At 42.3% G+C, this 12,931-nt stretch overlaps 1 protein-coding gene across 1 annotated transcript in view; it reads left to right on the forward strand.

Moving 5' to 3' along the window:
* The window catches only part of ITGAE (integrin subunit alpha E), a 63,068-nt gene that overhangs the window by 11,218 nt on the left and 38,919 nt on the right, over positions 1-12,931 (forward strand). The window contains exon 2 of the mRNA XM_047080588.1: positions 3,999-4,119. Coding sequence (XP_046936544.1) covers positions 3,999-4,119 — 121 coding nt within the window. The remainder of the gene's footprint in view (positions 1-3,998; positions 4,120-12,931) is intronic.

The following is a 12,931-nucleotide window of genomic DNA, read 5'->3' on the forward strand; positions in this document are numbered from 1 at the left end:
TAAATAAACGTTGAAAAAAAAAAATTAAAAAAAAAAAAAAAAGTAAACTTTTGCTTTGTTGATTTCTCTACTCTAAGTTAGTTTTCTATTTCATTGATACATACTCATATCTTTATTCCTGTACTTTCTTTGGGTTTAATTTACTATTCTTTTACCTTTTTGAGATGGAAGCTTAGATCATTGATTTTAGCTTTTTGTCTTTTTTAACATTGGCACTTAAGGCTGCACATTTCCTCTGAGCACTGCCTTAACTGTTTCCCACAAGTTTTGATTTGTCATATCTTAATTATCACTAAAAAATATCCATGGCCATTTCATTTTTGACTTATGCAGATGTGCATTGCTTGATTTCTGAGAAGTTCAAATTATTATAGTTTTCTTTTTGTTATTGGCTTCTAGTTTAATTCCAGTGTAGTCAGAGAACCTATTCTGAATTACTTCAATGCATTGAAATTTATTGAGGCTTGCTTTTTGACCTTTCATATATATTTGATTTGGGTAAATGTTTCATGTGCATTTGAAAAAATGTTTCTTTTACTATTGTTAGTTACAGTGTTCTGTTAGTCAGTTGTGATATTCAGATCTTCTATATCATTATTGATACTTGAATGTGCTTTTGTAGCTTGATGAAAGATTTGTTAAAGCATTAAAGTCTCCCATTTTGGTTGTGGATTTTTGTATTTTTAATTCAGTCAATTTTTAAAATATATTTTGAAGTGATGTTAATGGAGACATATAGATTTTAAATTTATATCTTGGTGAATGAAGAACAGTATATTTATATGTATATATTTCCTTCTCTTCCTTACTTAAAAGTCCGTTAACGTATCCTTTGCCTAATGATTTTTGTTTTTAACGTCTGTGCTGCTAAGTGAAAAGTCATTAATTGGAAAAACTATTTCCATCAATTTCATTGGAAAACTGTGGTTCATTCCATCTAGCTCAATATACCCAAACAGTTTTTACTGATGGAAAAATTTATTAGCTGGCCGATAAAACAAGTTTATACCAAAAAAATTAATTTGAATATAAAATATAATTTACATATACAACTTACTGTAATAAAAGTTTACTGTCCTCATTAAGAGAGGAAATGAAAACTTAATGATGAGTAGTGGAGGATAATTGTGAGGGAGTCATTATTGAGAAGGTACATTTCTCATTCACCATTTCTTCACTGTTTCTTCAGTCTTTTGGGTACTCGTGGTTATCTTGCATTCAAACTACCTTTAAAAATAAAGTGATAGCACATTGGGGCACCTGGGTGGCTCAGTCGGTTAAGCGTCCAACCTCGGCTTAGGTCATGATCTCGTGGTTCACGAGTTCAAGCCCAACATCGGGGTCTGTGCTGACAGCTCTGAGCCTGGAACCTGCTTCGGATTCTGTGTCGCCCTCTCTCTCTGACCCTTCCCTACTCACGCTCTCTCTCTCTCTCTCTGTCTCTGTCTCTCTCTCTCAAAAAGAAATAAACATTAAAAAAATGTTTAAATATAGTTATAGCACAGAAAAAATACATTGAGAGAAAAATAAATGCTAAACCTGAAAGCACTTCAAAATACATGGCATAGTTTGTACATTTTAACAGACTGCAGATCACAGAAGCTACTACCCCTTCAGCCGTCTCAGTTGGCTTGTACATGCTAAACAAGACATTTTGAATTTATCCAAACAAGATGAGCAGTTCACATTTGTTTCCTATGAATTGTGGGGCTAAAAACTGCTTTACTAAGTAAATTAGTGAGTATGTTTTTGCATGAATGTGTGATGTCAGAACATCATTCTTATGGCATGTTTATGTGGTATATTTAGGAATGAAAAAGTCATTATACCATCATTAAAAAAGAGTGTTTTCCAAAAAGCTTTTTTTCCCCAAAAACGTTGTTCATTGAACAGTAATTGAACAGATAAGTTCTGTACACTTAACTTCACCTTGCCCTTTTTCTCTGTAAATATACATTAGAGTTTTTACGGTGGAGTATCATAGTCAGGACATACTTTTAAAATTCTCTCTGGCAGTTGATATGGGGAGGTTGTATCCAGAGGGACAAGACTTGGAAAAGAAAGGTCAGGAGACTAATGAACATATCCAAGCGGGAGACAATGTGGTCAGTAGGGCAGAACTGAGTCCCAGCTGAGGCCCAAATGCATATGGGAATTCTGAGAATGATAAAGGTGATACTGCAGATCTGTGGGGATAAGACGAGCCATTCAAGGAAAAATGTTGAGACAATTTCAATTGTGGGGAGAAAGAGTAAAAGCTGGATCCCTCTTTCACTCTGTACACAAAAAATAGAGTGCAGATCAATCAAAGATTCAAGTGTAAGAAGTGAAACAAAACCCCCCAAAATACAGACAAAAACATGAGTGAACTTAAAAAAAATAATCTCTGAATGGGGAAGCATGACATAAAACTGAAGAGTCATAAAAGAAAAATAACTTGACTACGTATAAATTCTAGATGTGGGAAAAGATACCTACATCAAATAGCTAAGTGTGAAGTATTATCTTGAACACATTGGTAATTTTTTTTTGATTCAAAACACTCTTGCAAATTAATAAGAAAGCAATATTTCCTACAAATGGATAATGTATATGAATAGGCAGTAAACAACTTAAAATAAGAGACTCGACCTCATTCAGAATTAAAAAAGATATTTTGGAACAAAATGATAAGAAACTCAAAACAAGGATGGTCTACACACACCTCAAGCAGTGCTGTGAGGAAACAGGCCTTCTCCTCTTCTGTTGTTGTGGTATGGATTGGCACAACCTCTGACGTTGGGGGCAATCTGTGAATATCAGTTTTTCCCCAAAACTTTTTAGTGAAAAATTTCAAGTATACAGAAAAGTTGAAATAATTGTACGGTGGAAAACTATATGCCACACTTAGATTTTACAGTTGTCAGCATTTCGTTATATTTGCAACATCACACAGACACATATGTAAACATATATCTATATATCCATCTGCATATATCCATCTATCCATCCATCAAGCCACGTTACATTTTGATGCATTCCAAAGTAAATTGCGGAGGTTGGTACACTTCATCCCTAAATGCTTCAGCATACATATCAACCAGAGGTCAATGTTTGTTGCTCGTTCTTTTTTGAGGGAAAATTTATATTCGGTGAAAGTCACAAGTTTTAAGTTGACCATTGAGTGTGTTTTTGACAAACGCACACACCTTTGTCATCCAAATTCTTATCAAGACCTAGGGTGTTTCCATAAGCCTACAGAGTTTCTTCCTGTCCCTTCCCAGTTAAGCCACATCCCTTTACCCCCAGGAAATATTTTTTATTATAGATTAGCTTTGCTGGTTCTAGAACATCATGTAAATGGAATTAGACAGTACTCTTTTATGTAAAGCTTCTTTCAGTCAGCATAATGATTTTTGTGATTCACCCGTCTTGTCGTGTGTGTCAATCGCTCATTTCTTTGTACTCCTGAGTAGTATTCCATTGTGTGACTCTACCAGTTAGCTTATCCCTTCCCCAGTTGATGGACATTTGGGTTGTTTCCACTTGGGAACTATTACCAGCTTCTGTAAACATTCTTGTACATGTTTGAGGACATGTTTTCTCCTGGGTCATCTGATGGGGCCTCATAGACAGAATGTATGTATATCCTAGCCCTAGGGCTCATAGTCTATTTGAACTTTGGTACAAGACACTGTCATGAGTATATGCTATCTGACAGGTACAGAAAGTGCACAGTGGGAGGTGTGAGAAGATGGGAAGTACTTCTAGGAGAGAACCAGGGAAGGCTTGCTGGAGGAGGGGCTTTGGTGCTGACATAGTAGGAGGATCAGGAGCTCTGGGTCAGACATGCCTACACTCCTGTCCTATTCCCATAGGGAAAAGGTCCTGGGGAATCTCATTTTTCTCATCTGTAAAATGGGGATGATGACACCACCAGATGTGACAGAATGATGGGAGTCAAAGGGCCAGCCATGGCTTTAACAGGCATCTCTTAAATGTCCCTCTGTTCTCCACAGGCCTTGTTCCTCTGGTGGCCTTCAATGTGGATGTGGCCCGGACCTGGGTGACTCCTGAGGGAGGTGTACCCTATGTGCTCAACGCCCTTCTGCACCAAGACTCCAGCACCAACCGGACCTGGTGAGCAGGGCCCGGCAGATGGGAGGCATAATTGAGGGGGCCTCTGGGGAGCCTGAAAAAGCTGCCGAGGAGGCCTTGGCGTCCCTCCCCCAGTTTGGGGACAACCTCCCTTCGCCTACAGAGGGTGTGCAGAAGAGAGGCTGTGAGCACCAGACCAATCCTTGCCCTCTTCACTGCCGGGGGTGGGAGAATGACCTCAAAACTAGTTTAAAATAAAATTTCTTAAGGCTCTTTTATCTCTTACAGAAGTAACACATGCTCAGTATATAAACTTTGGACAGTGACAAAAATATCAAAGAAAAAATGGAAAATATGTGGCAGCAGGGAACGTGGTTCAGGGGCAGGCTGTGAATCTCAGCCATGGGTCAGTGACAACTTTTCTCTGTATTTGTAGCAAGGTGCTCAACCCATAGCCTCAGTTTCTTATCTTTACGGGGGTAGAGATTTCTCTACCTTACAGCGTTGTTGCAAAGACTAGTTGCATTAATGCACATAAAGGGTTTAGCACAGTTTCTGGCCGAAATCAAGCTCACTAAACATTGCTTTATGTTTTTTAAAATCTCATCTATACCCACCCAGTAGATAAGCCACCAATTTTAAACGTGACAAAATTCTACTGGTGAGGATGTGGGGACGTGTGGGACTGTAAATTGATATAACCAACCTGGAGAATAGTTTTACCATATCTGGTAGTGTTGAAGATGCCTTTGACCCGGCCATTCCACTCACAGACACCAACCTTAAAGATATGAATGGGCCCATGTAAAGGTATTTATCGTAGCATTTCTTGGAATAGTGAAAGACTGGAAGTGTTCCTCATTAGGAAAATGGAAGAAATAAGTTATGAATCATATACAATGCAATATTAGACGTAGCTCAAATGAATGAAATGAGCATAGTGGTTGAATCAACCCTGAAACATAAGATAAAAAAAGGCAAGTTGTGGGATTATATATACCGTGGTCATTTACTCAGCAAATATTCGTATGGAGCACCTACTATGTGCCAAGCCCTAAAGAGGCCCTGAAGGCTCACAGCAGTGAGCAAAGTAGACAAAAATTCTTTGGCTCAGGGAAGATAGACAATAAGCAAGCAAGCAAAATACGTGTTGTATCGGATGGTGATAGTGGTGAGATGGTAATGTAGAAGCATGTCTTTAGTTTTTTCCCTTATTGTCACCACAATGACCTTTAGAGCTGCTTTGTTTTGAAGCCAGGATCCAGTCAAGGTTCCCGTGTCACATACTGTTGTGTCTCTTTATTCTCTTTTAACCTAGGGCAATTTTTCCTTTCCTTGTTGTTCATGATGGTTATATGGCTTTCTCTGTGCTTGCTCTGTGACCCAGCCATGCTCATGCCCTGCCTCAGGCGAGTCCCTTCCCCCTCCCCTCTGCTTTGCTTCTAGTCATTGGTCAAGGGTTTCCTTCTTGCACAGCACACATGAACCTTGAGCCTCGCATCTAGATGGGCTTGGGGCAGAGCCAGATGAGGTGCTCAAGGTTTCTGGCTGAGCAGAGCTCCCCATCTTCCTGAGCTGAGCAGAGCAGAAGCTCTGTTTGGTGGAGCGTGGGTGGGCAGTAGCAACTCTTGAGGTAGCCTTATAGCCCTGGGACTTGGGCCATGACCCTGCCAGCCTAGCAGGCTTGGACCCCTTGCTGGACTGTAGTTTCCTCATTGTACAGCGAAGAGGCTGGTGACCATGTAAATGGTGAAGGCAGGGACACTTTGTTCATTCATTCATTCACTCATTCATTCATTCAGCAAGTATTTATGGAGCATCTACTCAATGACAGGCCAAGTGTGAGGATAAGATAGTGAAACAGGCATAGTCCCTGCTCTCATGGAACTCCCTGGCTCCTGGAGGAGACAGACAAGGCAGGCAGTGACAAGGGGTGTGATGGCTGCTCTGGTGGAGATGTCCAGGACGCTTTGGAGACATAGAGGCAGGCGTACCCTTCAGCCACAGGGTGTGCATCAACACTGGGACCGAGGGGATGAGTAGGAATTAGTGTGAGAAGGCAGGGGAGGGGGATATCCCAACTGACAGCAGTGTGGCCGGAAGCCTGGAAATTAGCCTGAGCAAAGTCAAGGAACAGAAAATGGCAGGTGGTTGAAGCTGAGTGTAATGAGCATTAGGTTGGGAGAAGTGGGTAGTGCCTTGTTACCTGGGCATCAAGGGTTTGAGGAGCCAGAAAGCTTTGAAGCAGGGAGGGGAGGTGAGAAGGTTCTTAGCAAGTTTTTGGCTGCAGGAAGATGAATTAAAGGTTGCTGTTTGTTGTCTTTTGTTTTGGTAAAATTTTATGGACATTTGCCACACAGAAAAATGCACCCATCATAAGCCTGTAGCCCAGTGAATGTTGGCAAAGTGAACCACCTATGTAAGTAGAACCCAGATGAAGAAGCAGAACATTACCAGCCTCACCTAAGCCCTCTCTAGCCTGGTGCTCCCTTCCAGGTACATCCCCTGCCAAGAGCTAACCAGTGCTCTGACCTCCATCTCCCTGGATTAGTTTTGCCTGTTCTTGAACTTATAAACGAGGTGTGCCGTATGTGGTCTCTTATGTCAGGCTCCTCTCCCTCAATATACAGTCTGTGAATTTTGAATGTGGTATTGCCTGAGACAGTGATACTTATTCTCATTGGTAGAGTTTTCCATCATGTGAACGGTGCTGATGATGAGCGTTTGGCCAGTTTCCTTGGACAAATTTTGCTTCTGTGCACTTTCTTTCAAGAGGCAGGTGTACTTCCTTTTATCAAGCATTATACGCACTGGGCCAACATTCAGTTTTGCGAACTTGCAGTGCACGAGCGTTCTGGTTGCTCCATATGTTCGTGAAGGTCAGGAGTCAGTCCCAGTTATCTGTGACCATCTTTTGCCCATTCCCCTCCCACCAGTACCTCAGCAGGGCCCTGCCTCTTAGAAGCCAAGCTGAGAGGACATGGTGGATGAGAGGAGCTTGAAGCTCCTGGAGCAGAAGGCTCTGAGTCCACCCCGGGGTTGCAGGAAGAGCCCAGTTGGGATCATGAAAACCTCCCTGAATACCTGCTGAAGAGAGGGCTCATGGGAGGATGTGGTGGGAGGCACTTCTTGGTTCCTGCCACAAATGGTGAAGCCTAAGACCACGGGCTTGTGCAGGGCAGGAAATGCACTGCTGGCTGCCCCAGGGCCACAGAAAGCAGCCAGAAAGCCCTGTGAGAGGGTGGCATGTCCCTCTCACTCCCTTGTCCTGTTTCTCCTTAAAATATAACAGCCAGGGCTCATCGCATCATGGGTTTGGTTGCTGTAGGGTGAGATGAGTGGAACATAAAGAAGGCCTTCCACACCTGAAAATAATATAACATTGTATGTTAATTGTACTTCAATAAAAATGCAAATAAAACCATAAAAAGCAAACTAAAAAAAAAAAAACCCTGATAAAACTTGGAAAAAAAAAAAAAAAAAAGAAGGCCTTCCCCTGTGAGGTATGGGAATAGACTCTGAACGAAGACAGGTTGGAGGCGGGTCAAGGCAGGAAATGGACTGCTTCCAGCCCAGCATATAATAGGGTCCCTGAGGCTGTGAGCTGATGATAGTTTGATTATTGTTTAGTTAATCATTCAGTCAACAAACCTGGAGATCAAGAGACTACCCACCATTGGGGGGTGGGGGTGGGGGGCGGGGATTAAATGGGAGACAACAGAGGCAGCTCATACTGGGCCCCAGGCCATAGCACTTCATGACTGTGACATGAATGGCAACCTTGCACAGCCCGGACAGCTGCATATGGTAGTCTCTTGGGAACTCACAGTCTAGGTGAGTATGGAAGTGGGTTCCAGTAGTCAAGGCTACCAGAGGGCTTGGAGGGGGTCAAGTTGCTCCTTTTGGGAAGACTTCCTGAGGAGCTGGTGTTTAGAATGATTTTGGCAGGAAAAGGAGGCGGGAAGGAGTTATAGGCAAAGGAAATAGCTTGGGTAACAGCATGAAGGAGGAAGGAGAGCTGAAGCTATTCCAGGCCTGGACTTAACCCACCAAAACATGATCTGGGGTGGAGACTAGTTCTGAGCCCATCTTTGTTGGAGACAGGGGATGAGGTGTTGGATGGAGGGCTGTGGCTCAGGCTGGGGAAGGGTCTGGAGCAGAGACAGGGTTGCTGAGCAGGTGACCTATTTTGGGAGCTCAGCTGCAGAGCCCACAGAGCTCATTTACACCTGCCCTCCGCTCTTCAGCCCTGCCCCACATTAGCCCCCTTACCTGCTGCCTGGGCTGTCATTCAGTCTTCATTTAACCATATTTACCGAGCCCTAGCTCTGTGCCAGGCATTGTTCCATGCCCTGGAAATACCATGGTGAACAAGGTAGACATGATCCTTGAGGAACTTACAGTCTAGTGGGGGAGACAGATAACAAGCACACAAGCAAGGAAAGAGGATATTATCAGACATGATGACAAGTTCTGAAAAGGAAATAAAACAGGGTGACATGAAACAGTAGCTATGTTGTGAGGTGGGGCTGGCTGGAGACAGCATTTATCAGGAAGTGACAGTTAAGCAGAGCTAGGGGATGAAAGTGACCCAGCCTTGGGGAGTGAAAGGCAGGGTTTCCAGGCAAAGGACACAGCAAGGCAGAGGGCTTGAGGTAGGAAAGAACTGGGGCTGTGAAGGAACAGAAACCATCTGGAGCTGGAGCTTGGAGAGCAAAGGAGACGGGAGGGGAGGTCTCAGAGCAGGGAGGGGTCAGACTGCAAGGCCCTGTGGGCTGTATCCAGGAGTATGGACTCTTTCTAAGCACATGGGAGGCTACTGAAGCAGGGGAGTGACAGGGTGTAAACTACAAGGGTAAGTTTCAAAAACAAATGCTACCAGTCAGGAGGCTATTACCATAGACCAGGCAAGATGGTGGTGGCCAGGATGGTGATGGGAAATGGAGAGAAGAGATGCTCCATAGATAATAGTTTGGAGGAAGGATCCCCACAGGGTTTACTGATGGACTTGATGCAGGGATGAGTGAAAAGATGAAGCAAAGATGCCCTCAGGATTCAGGCTTTAGAATGTAGTGGTTGGTTTTACCATCTATTAATAGCCTTGGGGAAGATGGAGAAACACAGGCTTGGGAGGACAAGACCCCAAGCTCAGTTTGAACATTCTAAAGTTTGAGATGCCTGTTAGACAGTGGGGGGTGGGTTATTGTGTTTGTTTCTTGTTGCTGCTGTAACAACTACAAAATTTATGGCTTAAAACAACACAAATATATTGGCTCACAGTTCTGGAGGTCAGAAATCCAAAATGGGTCTTAATGGGCTAAAATCAAGGTGTTAGCAGGGCTGTGTTTCTTCTGGTGGCTCAAGGGGAGAATCTGTTTCCTCACCGTTTTCAGTTTCTGGAGGCTACCTGCATTCTTTGGCTTTTGGCCTCTTCCTCCATCTTGAAAATCAGCAGTGTCGCATCTTCAGATCTTTCTCTGACTCTGACCCTCTTGCCTCCATCTTATAAGGACCCTTGTGATTACATGGGGTCTACCTGGATAATCCAGGATTATTTCCTTCATCTCAAGATCCTTAACTTAATTAAGTCTACAACATCCCTTTACCCATAAAAAGCACAGTCACAGGTTCTGGGGATTAGGACATGGACATCTGTGGTGGGGGCATTATTCTATTTCTTACAGCTATGCTGGTCTGACTTCTGGTGGAGGGATTCTTTGGCCACAGAAGTTCAGCATTTATAGGTGTATTGAAGCCATGGGATTGGAGGGGATCACTAGGGAGAATGTGCTGGCAAGGAAAACAAGGACCAAACCCCAAGGTTCCAACAACATTTAGAAGTTAGACAGTGAAGAAGCCAACAAGAGTCTCAGAAGGAGTATTGAGAGAGTTAGGGGAAAATCAAGAAGAAAGTGTTTCAAGGAGGAGATGGTCACATGTCCAGGGCTGCTGAGAGGTTGAAGAAGATGAGGACGGAAAGGTGTCCATTGGATTTGGCAAGGTGGAGACCACTGATGACCTTGACAAGAGCTTGTGGAATCAGCTTGGGGTGGGTTAAATGAGGGTTGGGGGCACAGGTATAGGCTTTATTATTATTATTATTATTATTATTATTATTAATCCATGGAGGTAAGTAAATGATCTATTTTATAATTACAATAGAGTGATGGGAAGCAAGGAAGTGGAGATGGTACCTCATTCCTGCCACCCGATTCACCATAGCTACATCTTGACCTTTTTGAAAGTACAGACTAATCCCCTTTATCAAGTCCTCCATGACTCCCTTACTGCCCTCAGCACAAAGATCTTGGATGTAGTTCACTGTTACCAAGCCCAGCCTCAGGGCCACTTCCTCAATACCCCCTACTCAGAAGCCCTGTTTTGAGGTAAACCAGTTATCCCTGGGCAGCGTGGATAGGGAGATTGCTTAGGCTAACACTGGACACTGCTGTCTCTTGGGGCTTGGGGTAAGGGGTAAAGTTTGCCATTGGAAGTATTTCTGGAGGCTGCTTTAATGAGGCTGAGGTGCTCACCCCTCAAACCTCCATTTCTTTCTTTTTTAAAAAAATTCAAGTTAGTTAACATACAGTGTAGTCTTGGCTTCAGGAATGGAACCCAGTGATTCATCTTTTACATATGACACCCAGTGCTCATCCCAAAAAATGCCCTCCTTAATGCCCATCACCCATTTAACCCATACCCCCACCCACCTCCCCTCCAGCAGCCCTCAGTTCTCTGTATTTAAGAGTCTCTTATGGTGGAGTGTGTGGGTGGCTCAGTTGGTTAAGCGTCCCACTTTGGCTCATAGTTCATGGGTTTGAACCCCACATCGGGCTCTGTGCTCCCAGCACAGAGCCTGGAGCCTGCTTCAAGTTCTGTGTCTCCCTCTCTCTCTGCCCCTCCCCTGCTCATGTATGCATGTGCTCTCGCTCTTTCTCTCAAAAATAAAGATTAAAAAAATTTTTTTTAAGAAAAGTCTCTTACGGTCTGCCTCCCTCTCTGTTTTTTTTCTTATTTTTCCTTCCCTTCCCTTATGTTCATCTATTGAGTTTCTCAAATTCCAAATATGAGTGAAATCATATATCTGTCTTTCTCTGACTGACTTATTTCACTAGCATAATACCTTCTAGTTCCATTCATGTTGTTGCAAATGGCAAGATTTCATTCTTTTTGATCACTGAGAAGTATTCTGTTATATATATATACATACACACACACACACACACACACACACACACACACACACACACACACTACGTCTTCTTACTCCAGTCATCAGTCAGTGGACATTTGGGCTCTTTCCACAACTTGATTATGGTTGATAGTGCTGCTATAAACATTGGGGTGCATGTGCCCCTTCAAATCAGCATTTTTGTATCCTTTGGATAAATACCTAGTAGTGCAATTGCTGGGTCGTGGGGTAGCTCTATTTTTAACTTTTTGAGGAACCTCTATACTGTTTTCCACAGTGGCTGCACCAGTTTGCATTCCCACCAAAGTGTAAAAGGGTTCCCCTTTCTCAGCATTCTCACCAATATCTGTTGTTTCCCGAGTTGTTCATTTTAGCCATTCTGACAGGTGTGAAGCAAGATCTTATTGTGGTTTTGATTTGTATTTCCCTGATGATGAGTGATGTTGAGCATCTTTTCGTGTGTCTGTGAGCCATGTGGATGTCTTCTTTGGAAAAGTGTCTATTGATGCCTCTTGCCCATTTCTTCACTGGATTATTTATTTTTTGGGTGTTGAGTTTGGTAAATTCCATATAGATTTTGGATACTAACCCTTTAATCTGATATGTAATTTGCAAATATCTTCTCTCATTCTATTGGTTGCCTTTTATTTCATTGATTGTCGCCTTTGCTGTGCAGAAGCTTTTTATCTTGATGATGTCCCAATAGTTCACTTTTGCTTTTATTTCCCTTGCCTCCAGAGATATGTCAAGTAGGAAGTCACTGCAGCTGAGATCAAAGAGGTTTTTGCTTGTTTTCTCTTGTAGGATTTTGATGGTTTCCTGTCTCACAATTAGGTCTTTTATTCATTTTGATTTATTGTTGTGTATGGTGAAAATGGTCCAGGTTCATTCTTCTGCATGTCACTGTCCAGTTTTCCCAGCACCATTTGCTGAAGAGACTGCTTTTTTTCATTGGATACTCTTTCTTGCTTTGTCAAAGATTAGTTAGCTATATATTTGTGGGTCAATCTCTGGGTCTTCTATTCTGTTCCATTGATCTATGTATCTGTTTTTGTGCCAGTACCATACTGTCTTGATGATTATAGCTTTGTAATGTAGCTAAAAAGTCCAGAATTGTGATGCTTCCAGCTTTGGTTTTCTTTTTCAACATTACGTGGCTATTCTGGGTCTTTTCTCATTCCACACAAATTTTAGGATTGTTTGTTCTAGCTCTGTGAAGAACGTTGGTATTATTTTGATAGGGATTGCATTGAATGTGTGGATTTCCTTGGGTAGTATTGACATTTTAACAATGTTTGTTCTTCCAATCCATGAGCACAGAATGTTTTTCCATTTCTTTGTGTTTTCTTTACTTTCTTTTGTAAGTATTCTGTAGTTTTCAATGTAAAGATCTTTTACCTCTTTGGTTAGGTTTATTCCTAGGTATCTTATGGTTTTTGGTGCAATTGTAAATGAGATCAGTTCCTTGATATCTCTTTCTGCTACTTCATTATTGGTGTAAAGAAATGCAACTAATTTCTGTATATCGTTTTTATATCCTGCGACATTGCTGAATTCATGTATCAGCTCTAGCAGTTTTTTGGTGGTCTTTCAGATTTCCCATGTAGAGTATCATGTCATCTGTGAAGAGTGAGAATTTGACTTATTCCTTGCCAATTTGGA

This window comes from Lynx rufus, unplaced genomic scaffold (genome assembly GCF_022079265.1).
Source record: "Lynx rufus isolate CCGP_SWC_20201006 ecotype Redwood Valley unplaced genomic scaffold, mLynRuf1.p SCAF_18, whole genome shotgun sequence".
NCBI classification, from domain to species: domain Eukaryota; kingdom Metazoa; phylum Chordata; class Mammalia; order Carnivora; family Felidae; genus Lynx; species Lynx rufus.